Source organism: Canis aureus, chromosome X (genome assembly GCF_053574225.1).
Source record: "Canis aureus isolate CA01 chromosome X, VMU_Caureus_v.1.0, whole genome shotgun sequence".
NCBI classification, from domain to species: domain Eukaryota; kingdom Metazoa; phylum Chordata; class Mammalia; order Carnivora; family Canidae; genus Canis; species Canis aureus.
In genome coordinates this window covers 61,583,049-61,602,883 of record NC_135649.1, presented here as the reverse complement: position 1 = coordinate 61,602,883, position 19,835 = coordinate 61,583,049, and the positions used below count along the sequence as shown (strand labels likewise).

Genomic DNA, 19,835 nt, shown 5'->3' with positions numbered 1-19,835 from the left:
TTCATATGCCTGCCCTGTGACCTCACATTAGCCTGTTGGAGGATTCCTGTGTTTTGCTTATCCTTTTATGGGAAGGCTTCGTGGAGAATCTGTCTGACCAGAATTAGAAACCCTGTAGCATTTGTAGGAACTGTGGCTTTAGGAAGAAGCCATATTTTTTGTAATTAAGTTTCCATACTGCCAGAATTTGTTTCATAAAGAGATGGTGAGTTGGAGAATATCTTTGCTAATTATAGAATAACCAGCATTTTATACCTCTTCATATACAAAATTTCCTTTATTCTATTATAAGAAAGTTCTCCTAAAGGAGACTGAAATCTGTATAGAAACTCATTGCACTGAATTAATAATGATTTAAATGGTTAGAGCAGGGAGGTGAAGGCTGGAATAAGGTGGTTTGTTTATCTTTAAATTCTTAATGCAAAAAGCCTGAATTTTTTTTTTGGGAACATAAAATCCACATATGTTAACCTAGCACTTGTCACAAATATTTAGCTTTGATATTTAATTATAATAGCATGATTTGTTTCAAGGAAAGTTTTTATTTTAATGGCATTCCCAAAGCAGCCAGAATAGCTGAAAATATTTGTTGCTATATTTATCTGTTAGCACTAATTTCCTGTAGCCACCTATGGCCACAAGTGACTAACACTTTTGTGGAAGCACTTAGAAATGTACCTAACTTTACACTTTATTTGTCCAAATATATGACAGTTTTAGAAGGAGACATTTGTAATATATAAAGGCAGTGGGATTCATATGAATGACTGCTTCCTCACTGTAACATTTTCTTACCAAGTCTTAAAGTGCCAGAAGGATTTTATTACTTGTGGTATGTTTGTTTCATTATTACAGAACTTCAGAGTGGGAATAAACTGAAGGAGTTATCTAGAAAAGTCTACCCTGTGTATAAAACCTTTAAAACAATCAATGATTTTTCTTGCTCTTATTCTAGGATAAAGTTTAGAATTAAGAATGATACAAAAGAATTATGAACCATGTCTGCACTCAAAGATCCATCATTAAGTTGACAGTGCAATTTAGCACAAGATAACAAGTATGGCAATGCATTATTTTGTTATTCATTATGCTTAGTGTTTAAGTGGTGCTTTTCACTCTGACAGATCAGACAAATGTGCTTTGAAGGAAATTTCTAATTCATTTGAGCATTAGTTTCTTCGTCTATAAATCTGGAATGAAAATAATAGCAGTTGCCTCTTAATATTGTTGTGGAAACTAAATAAGATAAGTATGTGAAAAAATAATTGTGTAAAAGGCTTAGTATAATGCCTGGCCCATAAGCAACCCTTAATAAATAATAATTACTATATTAGACTTTAGAGTTGGATTATATTTTGTGCAATGCAGACAGGGACCTGGAATATATAAAATTCTGCAGCAGATTGTTAGCACACCCTAACATGGAGTCTGTATCCTTTTGTTTCTCCTTATTAACCCAGCCTTAATCTATGCATTTCCATGCAGCAGAAAGAGACCAGACTTTGATTAGGGGCTGACTGGATTCCATTGCTTAAATTATCCACTAGTATGGAATTTATAATCTTATAATTTATAAATTCCTTGAGCCTATAAATAATATCTATTTTATTTTAGTTTTACTTGTGTATTAGGGTAAGAACAATTGCTTGGAGGCCCAGTGTGTACATAGAAACTATACTATTTGTATATAATATTTTTTTTATTTCATTATAGGTGACACACAATGTTACATTATTTTCAGGTATACAACATAGTGGTTCACCTTCTCTGTACATTATGCTATGCTAACCATTCTTGATTGAATGGTAGCCCCTAACATTACTTAGGAAGTGGTCCAGCACTGGGATGCCTGGGTGGTTCAGTGGTAAGGCATCTGCCTTTGGCTCAGGGCATGATCCTGGGTCCTGGGATTTAGTCCGCTTTGGGCTGCCCACAGGGAGCCTGCTTCTCCCTCTGCCTATGTCTCTGCCTCTCTCTGTGTGTCTCTCATGAATAAAAAAAATAGAATATTTACAAAAAAAAGGAAGAGGTCCAGCACTAATCCTTTTCTAGGAGCAAAGGATCCTAGAATTGGAATTGAGTATTCAAATCACTTTTGTTTATAATGATGTGAGATTGGTTAAATTGTATACACACTCATTTGGATGACAATAAACACAAAATTATAGTCTGGTAAGTAAAATTTAGTATTAAATTATATAGTAAGAATACATCAAAAAGTGTTATTGATCTTTGTAAGAGATTGTCAATCTTATATAAATTTTAAAAATCAATATAATATAATCATGAAGCTGTACAGGGAAACGTAGTGGAACAAACTTAAGCTCTGGAGTTAGAGATATCTAGGTTTGAATATCAGCCCTGCCACCCACTAGCTTTGTGACTTTGGGTAAATTAACTTAACTTATTCAATATTCTAATCTGTAAAGTGGAGGTAGTAATATCTACCTTATAAGGCTATTATAAATACTAAATGAAATAGCACATATAAAACACTTAACTTGGCTGCTGTCACTTAATTGGCCTTCCATAGATGTTAGTTGTGATTAATTGGTATAAATAATAAGTAGAAAATATCTGTCTCCTAGTCTTGTCTGAACACAACCACAACTTGAAATTCCTATAAAATTGGAAATAGTTACTGAACATCTGCTAATACCCCGAAATGTCTCTTTATACTAGATGAACCCATAGCTTCTGTGAGCCCACATAGTCTAAATCTTGTGAAGCTTATGAACTTCAATCCTTCTGACTCTTGCCAAAAAGTACAGATAGAAAAAACTGCCAGATAAGAAAGGGCTGGATAAATGAGGTTATTCAGAACTGATATTTCATTTAGTCAAGAAAAGCCTTTTTAACCTAGAAAATAAACGTGACTGTATTTTCCTTACTATGACCACCTTAAGAAATAGCTATTTCTGAGAAACTACCTTAAATATCTACTATTTCTTCTTTTCACACAAGCTCTATTTTTAAAATTACTTGAACCTTAACATCTGTGTTGACATGATGTGGTAAAAGTACAACTAAAAAAAATAATAACAGTAGATTTTTTTCTTTTGGTGACAGTGAAATAACAAGGCTTAGATTGTACTCTTTTGCTGCCACTTTGTGGAATATCAATCAGGAGAATTCCAGGGAGCTAGGGGTAGAGGTGGGAGAACAACAAGAAAATTCTTTTTTAAAAAAGATTTTATTTACTTATTCATGAGAGACACAGAGACAGAGAGGTAGAAACACAAGCAGAGAGAGAAGCAGGCTCCATGCAGGGAGCCCGAGGTGGGACTGGATCCCGGGACTTTAGGATCATACCCTGGGATGAAGGCAGCACTAAACTGCTGAGCCCCCCGGGCTGCCCAAGAAAATTCTTAATCATCATCTTGACCCAGATTTATTGTGGACTTGTTGGCAAATAGACATGGATTACAAATTTTACATGGCTGATTATGACCAAAGCATTTTTGAAAATATTGCAAAATAGACAAGATGTAAACAAGTGTCTTGCTGTGGTTGTATCATTATATTAAGCATTATATTAAGCAACAGGAAGAGTGGCTTAAAGACTTATGACCATATTCACTTAAAATGCATACAGATCTCTAGTTACTGAACAACTACCCAGTGGCAACACAGCACTGGTCCAGCATCAAAAAAACTAACCAGTAATTCAGATGTGATTTTCCTTTTGGATGTATTTTGTAAGTAGATTGGCAGATTTAAATATTATTTGTTCACTCCTCCTACACTTTACTGTTAAATGTTTAGGTACAGAGTAGGCAAATACAGTCTTACTATTTTCCTACAAAATAGAGTGGCCCTGTTTAGGGCAGCATTTGAAATAAGCAGAACCAATTGGAGGGAATCTATATATTTGAATTCCTAATTGCAGAAATTGCCTGGGTCACAAATTTTAAGCTATTTAAAAAGACAAAATACACATCCATACAATTGTTTATTCAATTATAGACTAATTATGCATAAACATTTAGTCATAGAAATTGTGAATCATCCATTTAGAAAGTTTCCAAGTTTATTTTATAATACTGTACCTTCGTTGTTCTAGTGCAATATGTTACAACATTTGTAAGCCTAGTTTTCATAAGCCAGTTATATTGAACTTTACTAAGTATAACATCTTTCAATAAAATTATAGGTCACATGCAATATAGATATAATATATAGCATTTGTGCTAGGTATTATTAAGTTTAATCTAAGTAACATCAATAATAGCCATAAGCACTTGCTCTGTCTTCTTAGTTCCCTGTATCTATTGGCTTTGTCATTCATTTGGACCCTCTCACCATGTTATACATATGGTTGTCTTAGCTTCATATTTAAATACTATGTTGTGTATTGTTTAGTATATTTAATCCTTTTCATTAGATTGTAATCTTGGAAGGGAATCTGACATCTTTCTTTAGATATTTTAGAGAAACTAGTGAAGTTATTAAACACTTAAAAGGCCTCTGAGATATATTGTTGAGTAGCTACTAAATACAGTTTCAAATAAATAAATAAACACAGTTTCAGACAATCATTTTAAATTTTAGTACATCATAATTGGAACCTCTGTCAAGGTTCATTCAAGTGTCAGCTGAGAATGTGTGACAGATATTGATTATAAAGCAAGACAAAACCTCCACCTAGATTAAATGTTTTATGGTAGATTGGCACTTTCATGAAAAATACTCTTGTTTTCCCATTTGAAGCATGATTACTGAAGTTTTATTGTTTCCTTGGAATTCAGACATTCACATTGGCACCTACTAAAGCAGAAACCATTTCAGTTTCCTTTCTTCAAAAGAAGCTTGATTCTTGGCATGACAGACAAACTAACTGAGGCTAGCTGGAGAGCAGCTGTTTCCTCCAGGTGTTAGTTGTTCAGAGGCCCTGATCTGTGTCTTTGGAGGGAAGGATACATTGAATCTCAAACCCTGGCATGTAGGCAGAAATAATTTTTCATTCTTGGGTGGAGGTGAAGGGTGTGGTTTGCTCTGAAAAAAAAAAGATTTAAATTCTTGGACAGTGCTATTTTCTACTTGTAAATGCATTTATGTGCTGAAAAGGATATTAATAACCTTTTAACTTTGAAGTAATTTATTTTTTATTTTCCTGTAGGGAATTTAAATTTTATTCCTTAGTAAACCCTTATGACATCCATTCTTAATTGTTCCGAAAGTGAAGCTTTCAGTCACATATGTTCTCTGTGTCCCTTCATTTTAAGTTCCATTAAGAAATTAGGAAATTAGCATCAGCAGAACCCCTTTTGTCAGGATGTGTTGCACTGAACATGTGCCTATAGACATATAAGAAAGTCAATAATAACTCTTTAGATATAAAATATTCCATGTTGGAAATAATCATGATATGTGAAAATTTGGACTCACAGATATGATTTAATTAGAAAAAAATACATAACCTGAATATTCAAAGCTGAACATTTGACAGGGCAAAACCTACTTAAAGTATTATTATGGCCCATTCTGTCTAGCTTTGTAGAAATGTAAACACTCCAAGAAGCATGTATACTTACTGTTAGGTACTTCCAGAGCATGGAAGAAATATTTTCAGTCTGGAGCTGATGGTTGAAAGATAAAGATACCAGTGAACATATGCTATAATGCCCAGTGATACTAGGCCTAACCAGCATCTTAACTCAGTAGAGTGTACAATGTTCTCAGCATAGCATTTAATAGTGAGCAAAAGGCCTCAAAGATTCATTTAGGCTCTGTGCCTTTTTACTCTAATATACTGACATGACAAATTACATTTACCCAGGGCCATGTGTAATTCTTAGCATGTGAGCTATAACATTAACTCTTCATTTATTCAAAAATATCTGTTAGGGGTGCCGAGGTGACTCAGTTGTCATGTGTCTGACTCTTGGTTCCAGCTCAGATCATGATCTCAGGGTCCCGAGATTGAGTCTTGTGTTGGCTCTGTGCTCACTCATGCTGTCACTCACACGAGCTTGCTCTTTCCCTAAAATAAAATAAATTGTTTAAAAATATATCTGTTAAGAAATACCCACCATTTGCTTCGACATGGATGGAAATGAAGGGTATTATGCTGAGTGAAATAAGTCAATCAGAGAAGGAGAAACATTATATTGTCTCATTCATTTGGGAAATATAAAAAATAGTGAAAGGGAAAAAGGGGAAAGGAGAGAAAATGGGAAATATCAGAGAGGGAGACAGAACATGAGAGACTCCTAATTCTGTGAAACGAACAAGGGGTGGTGGAAAGGGAGGTGGGCGGGGGGGGTGGGGGTGACTGGGTGATGGGCACTGAGGGGGGCACTTGATGGGATGAGCACTGGGTGTTATGCTATATGTTGGCAGATTGAACTCCAATAAAAAAGCCAAAAATATATATATCTGTTAAAATGATAAGTGCCTGAAAGTACCATATTTATGTATCATCTTTATAAAAAAACTAAATTTGTAAATATACAAATGGCTGACAAATCACTTGCCACATTTTGGACTAACTGAACACCTATTGTATCATGAAGATTGAAAACAATGATTTAATTGAATCCTCCACTTAGTGCATTAGTCCACTAGATACTCACTCCTGATTACTGATTTTTACATTGATTTTCCTCAAAATTCATAAAAGCCTATATGTTATATTTAGGGGAAAATTTTGACATTATAAACTAATAAGGAAATATATTTCTTGTAATAAAAATATCTTGTTGCAAATTTTGTTGGATTGTGATGCATCTTTAAAGAAGAGAGTAATTTTTCCTGGGGTTATGTGATGAAAGAGAAAGTTGTTTACTCACAATCACAAGCAAGTTAGAAGGACAAAAATACAACCTCTGTGTATGTATGCATGTATGTGTATAATGAGTATAGGGGTACAAATCCAGAGGGAACTTGACTGTATAGAAGTTTGTTGTTGGTGGTGGTGATTTTGTTGATGTTTTGTATTATTATATCCTTTGAGAGAACTGCTTCTGTTGATTTTATATTTCTGATGCTTCTGCCCCATGTAGCTTTTTAGTGTGACTCCATTAAAAAAAATTATTGATTGAGCTCTGCAACTCAGAAATGTTAAGTAATAGTTTTAAATTTAAATTAACAGAAATGTTAAGTAATAGTTTTAAATTTAAATTAACATAGATGTGTGAATTAAAGTTCTAAAAAAATTCATATCAATGGAGAAACCTAACTAAAAAGTCTTAATTTTACTATTTTAAAGCTCTCTCCTACATATGATTAGCAGGCGAAAGAAGTGTATTATCTCTATCTGGTAATACAGAAATAATAATAAAAGCTTTGTATTTCAATGTGTTAATCTATAACCCCCCCAAATATTGTTAAAACATCAGGTAGAAATGCTGACATTATATTAGTTAATTCTCTTATCATATTTTGACCAGTTTTGGAAAAGAAAGAATAAGGAAGTGTTTGAGGACAGAAAAAGTGATTCAGACATGACCAAACTTTATCCAATGTCACAGAGTGGGAAGGTAAGGATTTCAAATCTTCTATCAAAGAAGTAGCACAAAAAAAAAAAAAAAAAAAAAGAGGTAGCACAAACACATGAAATAGAACCTTAGAAGCCCATGCTAATGGCTCATGAGTGGTACAGGTATATTCCAAACTTCATATACAGGTAGATTTAGCTCATATATTATCCAATTTCTGTTCTAAACAATGAAAATCAAATGTAGAGTAACTCTGACTTATAGCATGGTTAAGGAAAGATTTGTTTCTTTTTGTTTTAGAATGCTTATTAGGACAGAAAGTATAAATAGAAAGGAATCTAAGTATCAAAGAACCAGCAAACAATGAAGAGAGCAAGAGAAGAAAGGATCAGAGATAAGTGATAGAAACAACCACAAAACAAGTAACAAAATGGTAATAAATACATATCTATCAATGATTACTTTGAATTCAAGTGGGCTAAACACTCCAATCAAAATATATAAATTGACAGAATAGATAAAAAAAGCTCATCAAAAACAAAACAAAACAAGCTAAGATCACCACAATCAATTGGGTATTTTTCCCCAGGATTCAATGGTGATCCAGTATTCACAAGTCAATCAACAAGATACATCACATCAATAAGAGAAAATATAGAAACCATATCATCATTTCAATAGATGAAAAAAAGCATTTGTAAAAGTACAACATGCATTCATGATAAAAAGCTCTCAACAAACTAGGTTTAGAGGGAACATACCTCAAAATACTGAAGTCCATGCATGAAAACTCACAGTGAACATTATACTCAATGGCGAAAAATTAAGAGCTTTTTCTCCAACATCAGGAACAGGAGAAGGATGTCCACTCTCAACACTTTTGTTCAACATAATACTGAAAATCCAAACCACAACAATGAGATAACAAAAGAAATGAAAGGAACCTAAATTGGCAAGGAAGAATTAAAATTTTCACTATTTTCAGATGATATACTATATATAGAAAACCCTAAAGACTTTACAAAAAAATTATTAGAACCCCTAATAAATTCAGTAAAGTCACAGGATATAAAATCAACATACAGAAATCTGTTGCTTTTCTATACACTAATAATGAAGCAGCAGAGATAGAAATTAAGGAATTAATCACAAAAAAAAGCTGGAATAGCCATACTTATCTCAAACAAACTAGACTTTGTTTTACTTTTTTAACAAACTAGATTTTAAAGCAAAGCCTGTAATAGGAGATGAAGAAGGGCATTCTACAGCAACATACTCAACTTTGTCATGTGGCATTTTGTTTTTATATATTTACATGTTTTTAATTAATTTTAATCTAGCATAATCACTTTCATGCTGTCCAGCATGTGGGGGTTGGGGGGGGTGGAGGGCGTGGGACCCTTTGCCACCGGAGCTGCCCTGCCTTCAGCATCCAGGCAGCTGGCCTTTGCATGGAGAATCTTCACTAGTGACTGTCACTTCAGCCCTCCCAGTGTGACTGAGAGTCAGTTTGCTCTGTTGTGCTCTGTCACCTCCTAAAGATGCATCCTGACTTATCCCCACACTTGCACACTGAAGAATGCAACATCTTGACTAACTTGCTGAAGGAATGTCACCAAAAAAAATCACAGCATTCTGAAAATTTTTGGTCATTGCAATGATCTTGATGAAGAGATAAGAAAATACTTGAAGAATGAGTAATTGGAAAAGAGGACCAAGAGCAAATAACATGGAAATGTGATGCGAAAAAGACATTTCAATCCTGCAAAGGAAACTGAAAAGTAAATTACAGGCATAATTTGTTTTAAAAAATTGAAGGGTTGCCTGGGTGGCTCAGTGGTTGAGCATTTGCCTTCAGTTCAGGGTATGATCCTGGGTGTCCCAGGATCAAGTCCTGCATGGGGCTCCCCATAGGGAGCCTGCTTCTCCCTCTGCTTATGTCTCTGCCTGTGTGTGTGTGTGTGTGTGTGTGTGTGTGATGAACAAATAAATAAAATCTTTTAAAATTTGAAGACTGAAGGCTCCAAGGTCTTTTTTGGACCTATCACCATTTTCTGCTGTGAACTCGGGTAGGGAACTTCACCTCTGTGTCTTCACATCAGTTTCTGTGCATCAATACTGACATGTGTGCTTAAAGGAAGATATGATGTAGATAATACCTCACCTAACCACAGAGACAGTGAGTTCCCCACCCTACCTTGGAGTGCCACATACATAAGCTGTGACACAGAGGTGCCCAGGCCTCCCCACGTGGGATGGACAAATAAAGAGGAGAGAAAGTAATGTGCATGGGGGATCTTCTCTGTGCCAGGCACCAGGCTGGATACTTTATGTACTGTATCTTCTCTAAGTCCTAAAGCAGCCCTGTTAGAAGTCTGTTTTATGGCAGAGGAAACTATAGCTCAGGGATTAGGTGATTTGCCCATGGGGTCACACAGCTAGAAAGTGATAGACCTGAGATCCAAACCCAGGCCATCTGACTCCAAAGTCTGTATCCCTTCTAGGTGATCAGTTGAGAGTCTTCAGTGAGTTTGAGAGGGTGTCTCCCTCACCAAATCTGGCACCGAAGAATCATCTGATCTTCATCAACATAATAATTAGGACTATCCCACTAGATGACCTAACAACTGTAAATATTTATGCCCCCAACTTGGGAGCATACAAATATATAAAACAATTAATAATAAACATAAAGAAACTCACTGATAATAGTGCAATAATAGTAGTAGGCTTTAACATCCCACTTACATCAAGAGATCATCTCAGCAAAAACTCAATTAGGAAACAATGGTTTTGAATAAGAAACTAGATCAGATGACTTTTTTTCCTTTTTATTTATTTATGTTTTTTATTTTTTAATTTACATTCAATTAATTAGCATATAGTGTATTATTAGTCTCAAAGGTAAAACTTAGTGATTCATCAGTTGCATATAGCACCCAATGCTCGTTACATCAATGCTGTCCTTAATGCCCATCACTCAGTTACCCCATGCTCCCACCCAATGCCCCTCCAGCAACCCTCAGTTTGTTTCCTATAGTAAAGAATCTCTTCTAGTTTGTCCTTCTCTCGTTTTAGAACAAATTAACTTAACAGAAAGATTCAAAAATTTTATCCTAAAGCAGGAAATTACAAATTCTTTTCAATTGTACATGGAACACTCTCCAGAATAGATCACAAAGTGGGTCATAAATCAGCCCTCAAAAAGTACAAAAAGAATGAGGTCATATAACCCATATTTTCACACCACAACACAATGAATGTTGAAGTCAACCACAAAAAATTTGGAAAGAACAAAAATATATTGAGATTAAAGAACATCCTACTAAAGAATGAATGTGTTAACCAGAAAATTAAGATATTAAAATTTTATAAAAAACTTGGAAGCAAATGAAAATGAAAATACAAGAGTCCAAAAACCTTAGAATGCAGCAAAGGTAGTACTAAGAGGGAAGCATATTGCAACATGGTTCTAGCTCAAGAAGCAATAAAATTCTCAAATACACAACCTAATCTTACACCTAAAGGAGCTAGAAAAAAAGGAATAGCAAATAAAGCAAGGCCAACAGAAGAAAAGAAATAATAAAGATTAAAGCAGAAATAAACAATATAGAAAGAAACAAAAAACCTAGTAGAACAGATCAACTGAACTAAGAGCTGGTTCTTTGAAAGAATTAAGAAAACTGATAAACCCTTAGCCAGACTTGCCAAAGAGAAAAGAAAAAGGATCAAAGTAAAACAAAAACAAAAACAAAAACAAAAAACAAACAAACAAAAAACCATGAACGAAAGAGGAGAGATCACAAACAACACCACAGAAATACAATTATAGGGCAGCCCGGGTGGCTCAGCAGTTTAGCGCTGCCTTCAGCCCAGGGCCTGATCCTGGAGACTCAGGATTGAGTCCCACCTCAGGCTTCCTGCATGGAGCCTGCTTCTCCCTCTTTCTATTTCTCTGCCTCTCTCCCTCCCCCCTCTCATTAATAAATAAAATATTTTTTAAAAATACTATTATAATAGAATATTATAAAAAATTGTATGCCAACAAACTGTGCAACCTCAAAGAAATGGACAAATTCCTGCAAACCTACAAACTACCAAAATTGAAATAGGAAGAAATACAAATTGGAACAAATCCACAACCAGCAAAGAAATTGAATCAGTAATAAAAAATTTCCCAAAGAACCAAAGTCCAGTGCCAGATGGCTTCCCAAAGGATCTCTAGTAGACATTTAAAGAAGAGTTAATACCTATTCTTCTCAAGCTATTCACAAAAATAGAAATGGGAGGAAGACTTCCAAACTTGTTTTTGGAAGCCAGCATTACCTTGGATCCAAAAACAAAGACCCCACTTAAAAGGAGATTCATATTCATCCTTTCTGATGGCTGAGGACTATTTCATTGTATATATGTATATATATATATATATATATATATATATATATATATATATATATACCACATCTTCTTTATCCATTCATCTGTTGAATAACACCTTGGATGGACTTGAAGGGTATTATGCTGAATGAAGTAAGTCAATTGGAGAAGGGCAATAATCATATGGTTTCACTCATATGGGGAATATAAGAAATAGTGACAGGGATTATAAGGGAAAGGAGGGGAACTGAGTGGGAAAAATTAGAGAGGGAGACAAACTATGAGAGACTCCTAAATCTGGGAAATGAACAAAGGGTTGCAGAAGGGGAGGTGGGCTGGGGTTCAGGTAACTGGGTGACAGGCACTGAGGAGGGCACTTGATGGAATGAGCACTAGGTGTTATACTATATGTTGGCAAATAGAACTTCAATAAAAACAAATGAAAAAAAATAAAAATGAAAAAGAATTATAGACCAATATTCTTGATGAACATGGATGCAAAAAATTCTTAAGAAGATATGAGCAAATCAAATCTAATAGCTCATGAAAATAATTATTCACCATAATCAAGTTAGATTTATTCTGGGCTGCAAGGATGGTTCGATATTCACAAATCAATCAATGTGATCAACCACATTAATAAAATAAAGAAAAAGAACCATATAATCTCAATGAATGCAGAAAAAGTATTTAGCAACATACAGCATCCATTCTTGATAAAAACCCTTGAAAAGAGTAGTTATAAACATACCTCAACATCATAAAGGCCATATACAAAATGCCCACAACTAATATCATCCTCAAGAGGGGAAAACTGAAAGCTTTTCCTCTATGGTCAAGAACAAGACAGGAATGTCCATTCTCATTGTTATTATTTAACATAGTACTAGAAGTCTTAGCTTTGGCAATCAGACAATAAGAAGAAATAAAAAGCATCCAAATCAGCAAGAAAGTCAAATAACACGATATTCTGTATAAAATCCAAACAGCTCCATAAAAACCTTGCTAAAAAAGATAAATTCAGTAAAGTTGCAGTGTAAAATGTACAGAAATCTGTTGCATTTCTATATACCAATAATGAAGCAGCAGAAAAAGAAATTTATCTCAGTTACAATTGCACCAAAAAAACAAGATACCTAGAAATAAACCTAAGCAAGGAGGTAAAAGATCTGAAAACTATAGGAAACTTATGAAAGAAATTGGATAGGACACCAAAAAATACAAAAAAAGTCCATGTTCATGTCTTAGGAGAACATTGTAGAAATGTCTAAATTACCCAAAGCAGTCTACACATTTAATGCCATCCTTATCAAAATATCAACAGCATTTTTCACAAAGCTAGAACAAACAATCCTAATATTTGTTTGGAACCATAAAAGATGCTGAATAGCCAAAGCAATATTGGAAAATAAATGCAAAACTAGAGGAATTGTTATTCTGGAATTCTAAGCTATATTACAAAGTCATCAAGACAGGATGGTACTGGCACAAAAACAGATACATAAGTCAATGAACAGTGTAGAAAACCCATAAATGGATCCATAACTATATGGTCAACTGATCTTTAACAGAGTAGAAAATATCCAATGGAAAAAAGTCTACTCAACAAATGCTATTGGTAAAACTGGGCAGCAACATGCAGAAGAATGAAACTGGACTACTTTATTACACTATGCACAAAAATAAATTCAAAATGGAGAAACAGAGAAAGAGACAATCAAGAAAACTAAAATACAAACTACAGAATGGGAGAAGATATTTGCAAATGACATATCAGATCAGGGGCTAGTATCCAAAATCCATAAAGAACTTCTCAAATTCAACACAGAAAAAACAAATACTCAATTTTAAAAATGGGCAGAAAGCATAAATAGACATTTTTCCATTCAGATATCTACAGACACATGAAAAAATGCTCAACATCACTCACCATCAGAGAAATACAAATCAAAACCACAAGGAGATATCAACTCACTCCTGCCAGAATGGCTAAAATAAACACAGGAAACAAAAGATGATGGTGAGGATGCAGAGAAAGAGGAGCCCTCTTTCACTGTTGCTGGAATGCAAACCAGTGCAGCTACTCTGTAAATATTATGGAGGTTCCTCAAAATGATAAAAATAGAAGTATCCTATTATACAGCAATTGCAATGTATGTATATATGTATTATATATACATATATTGGAAGAAAAGAAACAAAAGAAATATATGTATTATATACATAAATGTTATATATGTATGTGTGTATATATGTATATATATTATATATGTATAATACATCTATACATACAGTGCAATTGCTGTATAATAGGATATATATATATATATATATATATATATATATATATATATATAATACAATGGAATATTACTCGGCCATTAAAAAAGAATAAGATCCTGCTATTTGCAATTGCATTATAAGGTATTTACAAAAAGGATACAAAATTACAGATTCAAAGGTGTACATGCACCCTGATGTTTATAGCAGCGTTATCAGTAATAATTAAACTATGGAGATAGCCCAAATGTACACTGACTGATATATGGATAAAGAAGAGGAGATATATATACACAGTGGAATATTAACCAGTCATCAAAAAGATAAAAAAATTCTTGCTATTTGCGATGATGTGAATGGAGCTAGAGTGAACCATGCTAAGCAAAATAAGTCAGTCAGATTTAGACAATATAACTTCACTCATATGTGAAACTTAGGAAACAGAACAGATGAACGTATGTGAAGGAGAAAAAAAGAGAGGGAAGCAAACCATAAGAGATTCTAAACAATAGAGAACAAACAGGGTTGTTGAAGGGAGGTGGGTGGGGAATGGGCTAAATTGGTGATGGGTATTAAGGAAGGCACTTGTTATAGTAAGCACTGGGTGTTATATGTAGGTGATGAATCACTAAATTCTACTCATTACCAATGAGTATTGATAATGAGTAGAAATCAATATTACACTATATGTTAGCTAACTAGAATTAAATTAAAATTTGGAAGAAAAGAAACAAAAGACATATAAACGGCCAACAGACACATGAGAAAATGCTCAATATTACTCATCATCAGAGAAATGCAATTTATTTTATTTTTAAGGATTAATTAATTAATTAATTAATTTATTTATTTATTGAGACTGGCACCTGAGCACGGGTGAGGGGTGAGGGAGAAGGAGAAGTAGACTCCCTGCTGAACAGGGAATCAAATGAGGGCCTGATCCCAGGATCCTAGGATCATGACCTGAGCCAAAGACAGAGTTTTAGCCAAGACCCCCAGGGGCCCCGAGAAGTGCAGTTTAAAACCACATTGAGATATCACCTCACATTTGTCAGATTGTCTAAAATGAAAAACACAAGAAATAATGATTATTGGTAAGGATACGGAGAAAAGGAAACCCTCTTGCACTGTTGGTGGGAATGCAAATTGGTGCACCCACTGCAGAAAACAGTATGGAGTTTCCTCAACAATTTATAAATAGAACTACCTTATGATCCAGTAATTACACTACTAAGTATTTACTCCAAAAATACAGAAACACTAACTCAAAGGAACACACGCACCCCCTAAGTTTATGGCAGCTGCATATACAATAACCAAATTATGGAAGCAGCCCAAGTGTGTATTGCTAGATAAATGGATAATGAAGATGCGGTTTTATATACATAATTGAAAATTATTCAGCTATTTTAAAAAACCCAAATCCCTGCCATTTGCAAGGACATGGATGAAGCTAGAAAGTATTATGCTCACAAAATATGTCAATTAGAGAAAGATAAATACCATATTGACTTCACTCATATGTGGAATTTAAAAAAAAAATTGACCAAAGGAGAAAGGAAGAGAGAAATAAACTAAGAAACGGACTCTTGACTATAGAGAACAAACTTACGGTTACCATTTGGGAGGTGGTTGGGGAGGATGGGTGAAATAGGTGATAGGGATTAAGGAGTGCACTTGTGATGATAACTGGGTAATATATGGAATTGTTGAATCACTATAGTGTAAATCTGAAACTAATATAACACTGCATGCTAAATACACTGGGAATAAAATAAAAAGTTAATGAATAATAAGTGGAAAAAATGATAGCAAGTATATTTTTAAAAACTATTCTGCTATGAAGTAAACCTAAAACACTTAGGAGGTATAATAATTATAAAGTTTTTAATTTAAAAATGTAAAATTATAGTTAAAGATAAAATTTAAGGCAAAAAAAAAAGACACCGTATAGACTTGAATCTTTTGGAAAGACTTCCTACAAGGGCTGAAACTAAGAGAGGCTTAGAGATAATCAGAAAGCACAGCTTCCATTACTCAATTTTTATTTAACTGTGGTTTAGGCTATTGATACACTTTAGCTAGCCTTACTTTTGTGTCATTTGATGTGGAGTTTTTGATGGAAAAAGAAAAAAAGAGGTTGATAAAAGGATCTATGGGCTGAAAGCTATTCAATCGACTTATGAGACACCATTAACAGCAAAATAATAAAGTGGAAAAACCACGTCTTTTGTGAAGCCACAATTTTTTATCCCTGTCTGAATTCATTTCTGCTAGTTCTCAAACACTGACTTTTGTTTAATTTGAAAAATGAAAACAACAAAATGTTTGTTCAACAACATAGTTTCTTTGTCCTTTGGGTTCTAGATTAAGAAGAAACAGCAAGATGTGCTTGGTTTTTTAGAAGCTAACAAAATAGGATTTGAAGAAAAAGATATTGCAGCCAATGAAGAGAATCGGAAGTGGATGAGAGAAAATGTACCTGAAAACAATCGACCAGCCACAGGGTACCCGCTGCCACCTCAGATTTTCAATGAAAGCCAGTACCGTGGGGTAAGAAAAAAATTAAAATCTAAACTCTTGTTTTATCAAATGTATCACCTCAAATACATCAAATCCCTTTTATCCCAAATTTGTATACAGCCTTTTTTTTGTTCATCACTTCATCCATATTAGGCAGCTGGGATATTTTTACTAGGAAGCAAATGGATGAATCATGCCCCCTGAAATTTCCTGTAAATGGATAATATAGACCTTGAACACAGAGTTGTTCTTCCATTTCTTTTTTTATGATCTTACTTTTAGGTAGTGTCTACACACAACCTGTGTATTGAATTCACAACCCCAAGATCAAGAACTGCATATTTTATCAACTAAGCCAGCCAGGCACCCTGCTTTTCCATTTCTTCTTAATTCTATATAGAGCAATTGCATTGTGTCTGCTATGTCCATGAAGAAGCTTTTGAGAAGTCAACTGCATATTTAGATGAAAAATAGTTTAAAAATAATAATACCTTATTTTCTCCTTGAAGTCAATAATACTTTTATTTTGGTATTATTAATGAATTTTCATAAAATGTTAAGTTAGCTAATTTAACTCATGTAAAGAACAAGGGAAACAAAAATGGAGTTTTGCTTTGTGACTGGTGCTTTCATGTATACCATCTTTAGTCTTTATTTAAACCATAGAGTAGTTTCCTTTATTCTTCTGTCACTATATATTTAACATTTGAAGCTGGTGACCATTCTTGCTACCATGGCAAGTACAAGTATAAATATAATAGTTTTCTTCTCTTAAGGAGCTGTTGGGAGTGAGGTGTGGGAAGAATCATACATGCCTGAAACAATTGGAGTGTGGTTATGAATCCATTTCTATGTGATGAGATAGTACAAGAAGCAAATGTGAGGGCTATAGGAATTTCCAGTAAGGAATTGTTTGCCCTGCTATATCCTCAGAATTAGCATGACTGAAGAACAACTGTATTAGAGTCAGCAATCCAAATCTTTTAGTTTATAGATATATATATGCAAGTAAAAGGACACTTTTTGGTGGGGATCTTTATTCGTGTGTCAATTCTGAAAATCTAGGGAAGGGAGCATGGAAAAATTGAGAACTTTATTGACACAAAATATTTTCTCTGTGAATTGAATTTTTAAGTTCTGAGGAGGGTCCTGAATATTTCATCTGTTGCTGCCAACAGGGCCGATATGTAAAGACATACTCTGCAGATAAGGAAAAGGCAATAAGGCTATTCATTAAGATAATAAAACCTCAGTGATTCTCTAATTTCTGCAAATTGCTGCATCCCAGGAGCTGGAAGAGGCCTCAGAGGCCATCCAGTCTGATATAAGCCAGCAAATATTTTCTTAACTTTTTTTGAAGCAGGAATTTTAATTTGTTTGGACTTGAAAACAAACACATTTTAGGTTATAAGGGTAACAGTTGAGAAACCACATTGACCTGGCTAATTTCTCCATCAGAAGCCACAATGTAAGGGAATGTAGTATGTTACAGAAATCAGGTATCAGTGAGAAATAGGGAGCTGGAAAGGATGGAGCAGGAGGTGAGACTCGACCAAACAAATATTTGTTAATGGATAAAGGATCACATTTTTATTGAATGTCTGCTGTGTACCAGGCACTAAGTTAGGATTTTAATAACAATGAAAATTAAGATTTGTCCCTATACAGACTCTTAGGGAGAAGCGTATATAGTAACCATTCATAGAAAATATATGCTATGTCAGTTATTATATTACATGCTTTATGTGTATTATATAGTTAGTTTTCATACTAATCCCATGACGTAGGTATTTTTATTCCTGTATTACAGATGAAGAAATTGAGGCCTAGAAGAAGGCTAACTGACTTGCTAAATCTGTTTTATTCTAAAGCTCTTACTTTTTCTTTTAAACCAGTGTATATTTCATTTTCCTATTTATACAAAGATCCTATCTTTATTTTCTTCCTCCATTCTATATTATGGAAGGGTTGCTGACCTCAGTAAATTAAATTTCGCAGTATTCATTGCTGACTGGCTATTAGGTTTGGCCAATAATGGGAGATACTGGTTGAAAGATTGGAGGACAGAGGAAAGGAAAAGCCAAGGTGTAACCCTCCTGGCTTCTGGAGATGTCCATGACAGTGGCTGTGTCTGCTTTGTGGTACCAGGTATCCCAACTCTTGGGTTCTGTAATATCATCTTCTGCACTTTTTCCATTAGCTGTATAGCTGTGGTAGCAGCCTCTTGCTGTTGCTAATCTTTGGGTTCCCTTACCATTTCCTGTTTGCCTTTCATCAGTTCCTTTGTAAATAAATTCTTCATATTTTGTATTGAATTCCGTTGTTTAAAATATCTGAAGGTTTCTCAAACTTGGCACTATGGAGATATTGGATTGGAGAATACTTTGTTGTTGGGAGCTACCCTGTGCATCATAGAAAGTTTAGCAGTAACCCTGTCTTCTGTCTGTGAGTGCCAGTAGCACCCTCCCAGTTGTGAAAAACCAAGAATATCTCTAGACTTTGCCAGATTTCCCTGGGGGTGGGGGTGGGGAGTTATATCCTGTTGAGAACACTGAACTATGGATTAGGTTCTTATTTCCAGCCTGGAATGTGACTAAAACAACTAACCTACTACATAGATGAGGCTCTATTACATAGGTACATTTTTAAGGATAATCTTGATTCTGAAAGAGCTTATGCTATGTATATGAAGAACTAGAGCATTTTCATGAATTGATAATGATTATGATACCAATATACAGGTTAATGTTAGTGGAATCACAGAGGTGTAAACAAAATATCTTTTTTTTTCCCTCAAGCAAATTCCTATAGAAGAAGCAGACTATATCACAATCTGTTTTGTTTACTCTTTGTAAATATTTTAAATTTGAATTCCCTAGGATTGAGCCATGAATAGATATGAAGATCTTAATGTTTTGTATACTCTTGTATTCTTAGCACCAACAATGATTGGTATGTAGTAGGTACTCAATATGTATTTGCAAAATAAACTAATTTAATCTGACTTAATTGAGAAACTGGTGATGTTATTTTGTCTCGGAGTTACAAATCTGTTTGTGTTTGCTAAGTCCAGGCCCCCAAAATGATATTATACTGTGATCTTGAAACAGACAATTATAGTAGCATTTTATGATATTTCAATATAGTTGAATCTATATTCTTTCACATGAATTTAAAGACTGGCTTGAGTTATTTTTGAACAAAAGGTAAGAAATA

The 19,835-nt window shown here is 34.2% G+C and overlaps 1 protein-coding gene and 1 pseudogene across 5 annotated transcripts in view; both read left to right on the top strand.

Annotated features, from left to right (window-relative positions):
* The window catches only part of SH3BGRL (SH3 domain binding glutamate rich protein like), a 356,563-nt gene that overhangs the window by 100,582 nt on the left and 236,146 nt on the right, over positions 1-19,835 (top strand). For 4 of the 5 annotated variants that reach the window (XR_013374934.1, XM_077888998.1, XM_077889000.1 and 1 more), the window contains exon 2: positions 16,464-16,649. Coding sequence is in view for 4 of the 5 variants with exons in the window: in XM_077888998.1 (XP_077745124.1) it covers positions 16,464-16,649 (186 nt within the window). In the remaining variant the exon portion in view is untranslated. Of the gene's footprint in view, positions 1-75; positions 206-16,463; positions 16,650-19,835 lie in introns of those variants that run through there. The other variant, XM_077888999.1, reaches the window with a different exon arrangement.
* On the top strand, positions 8,899-9,393 carry LOC144309159 (COX assembly mitochondrial protein 2 homolog pseudogene; annotated as a pseudogene).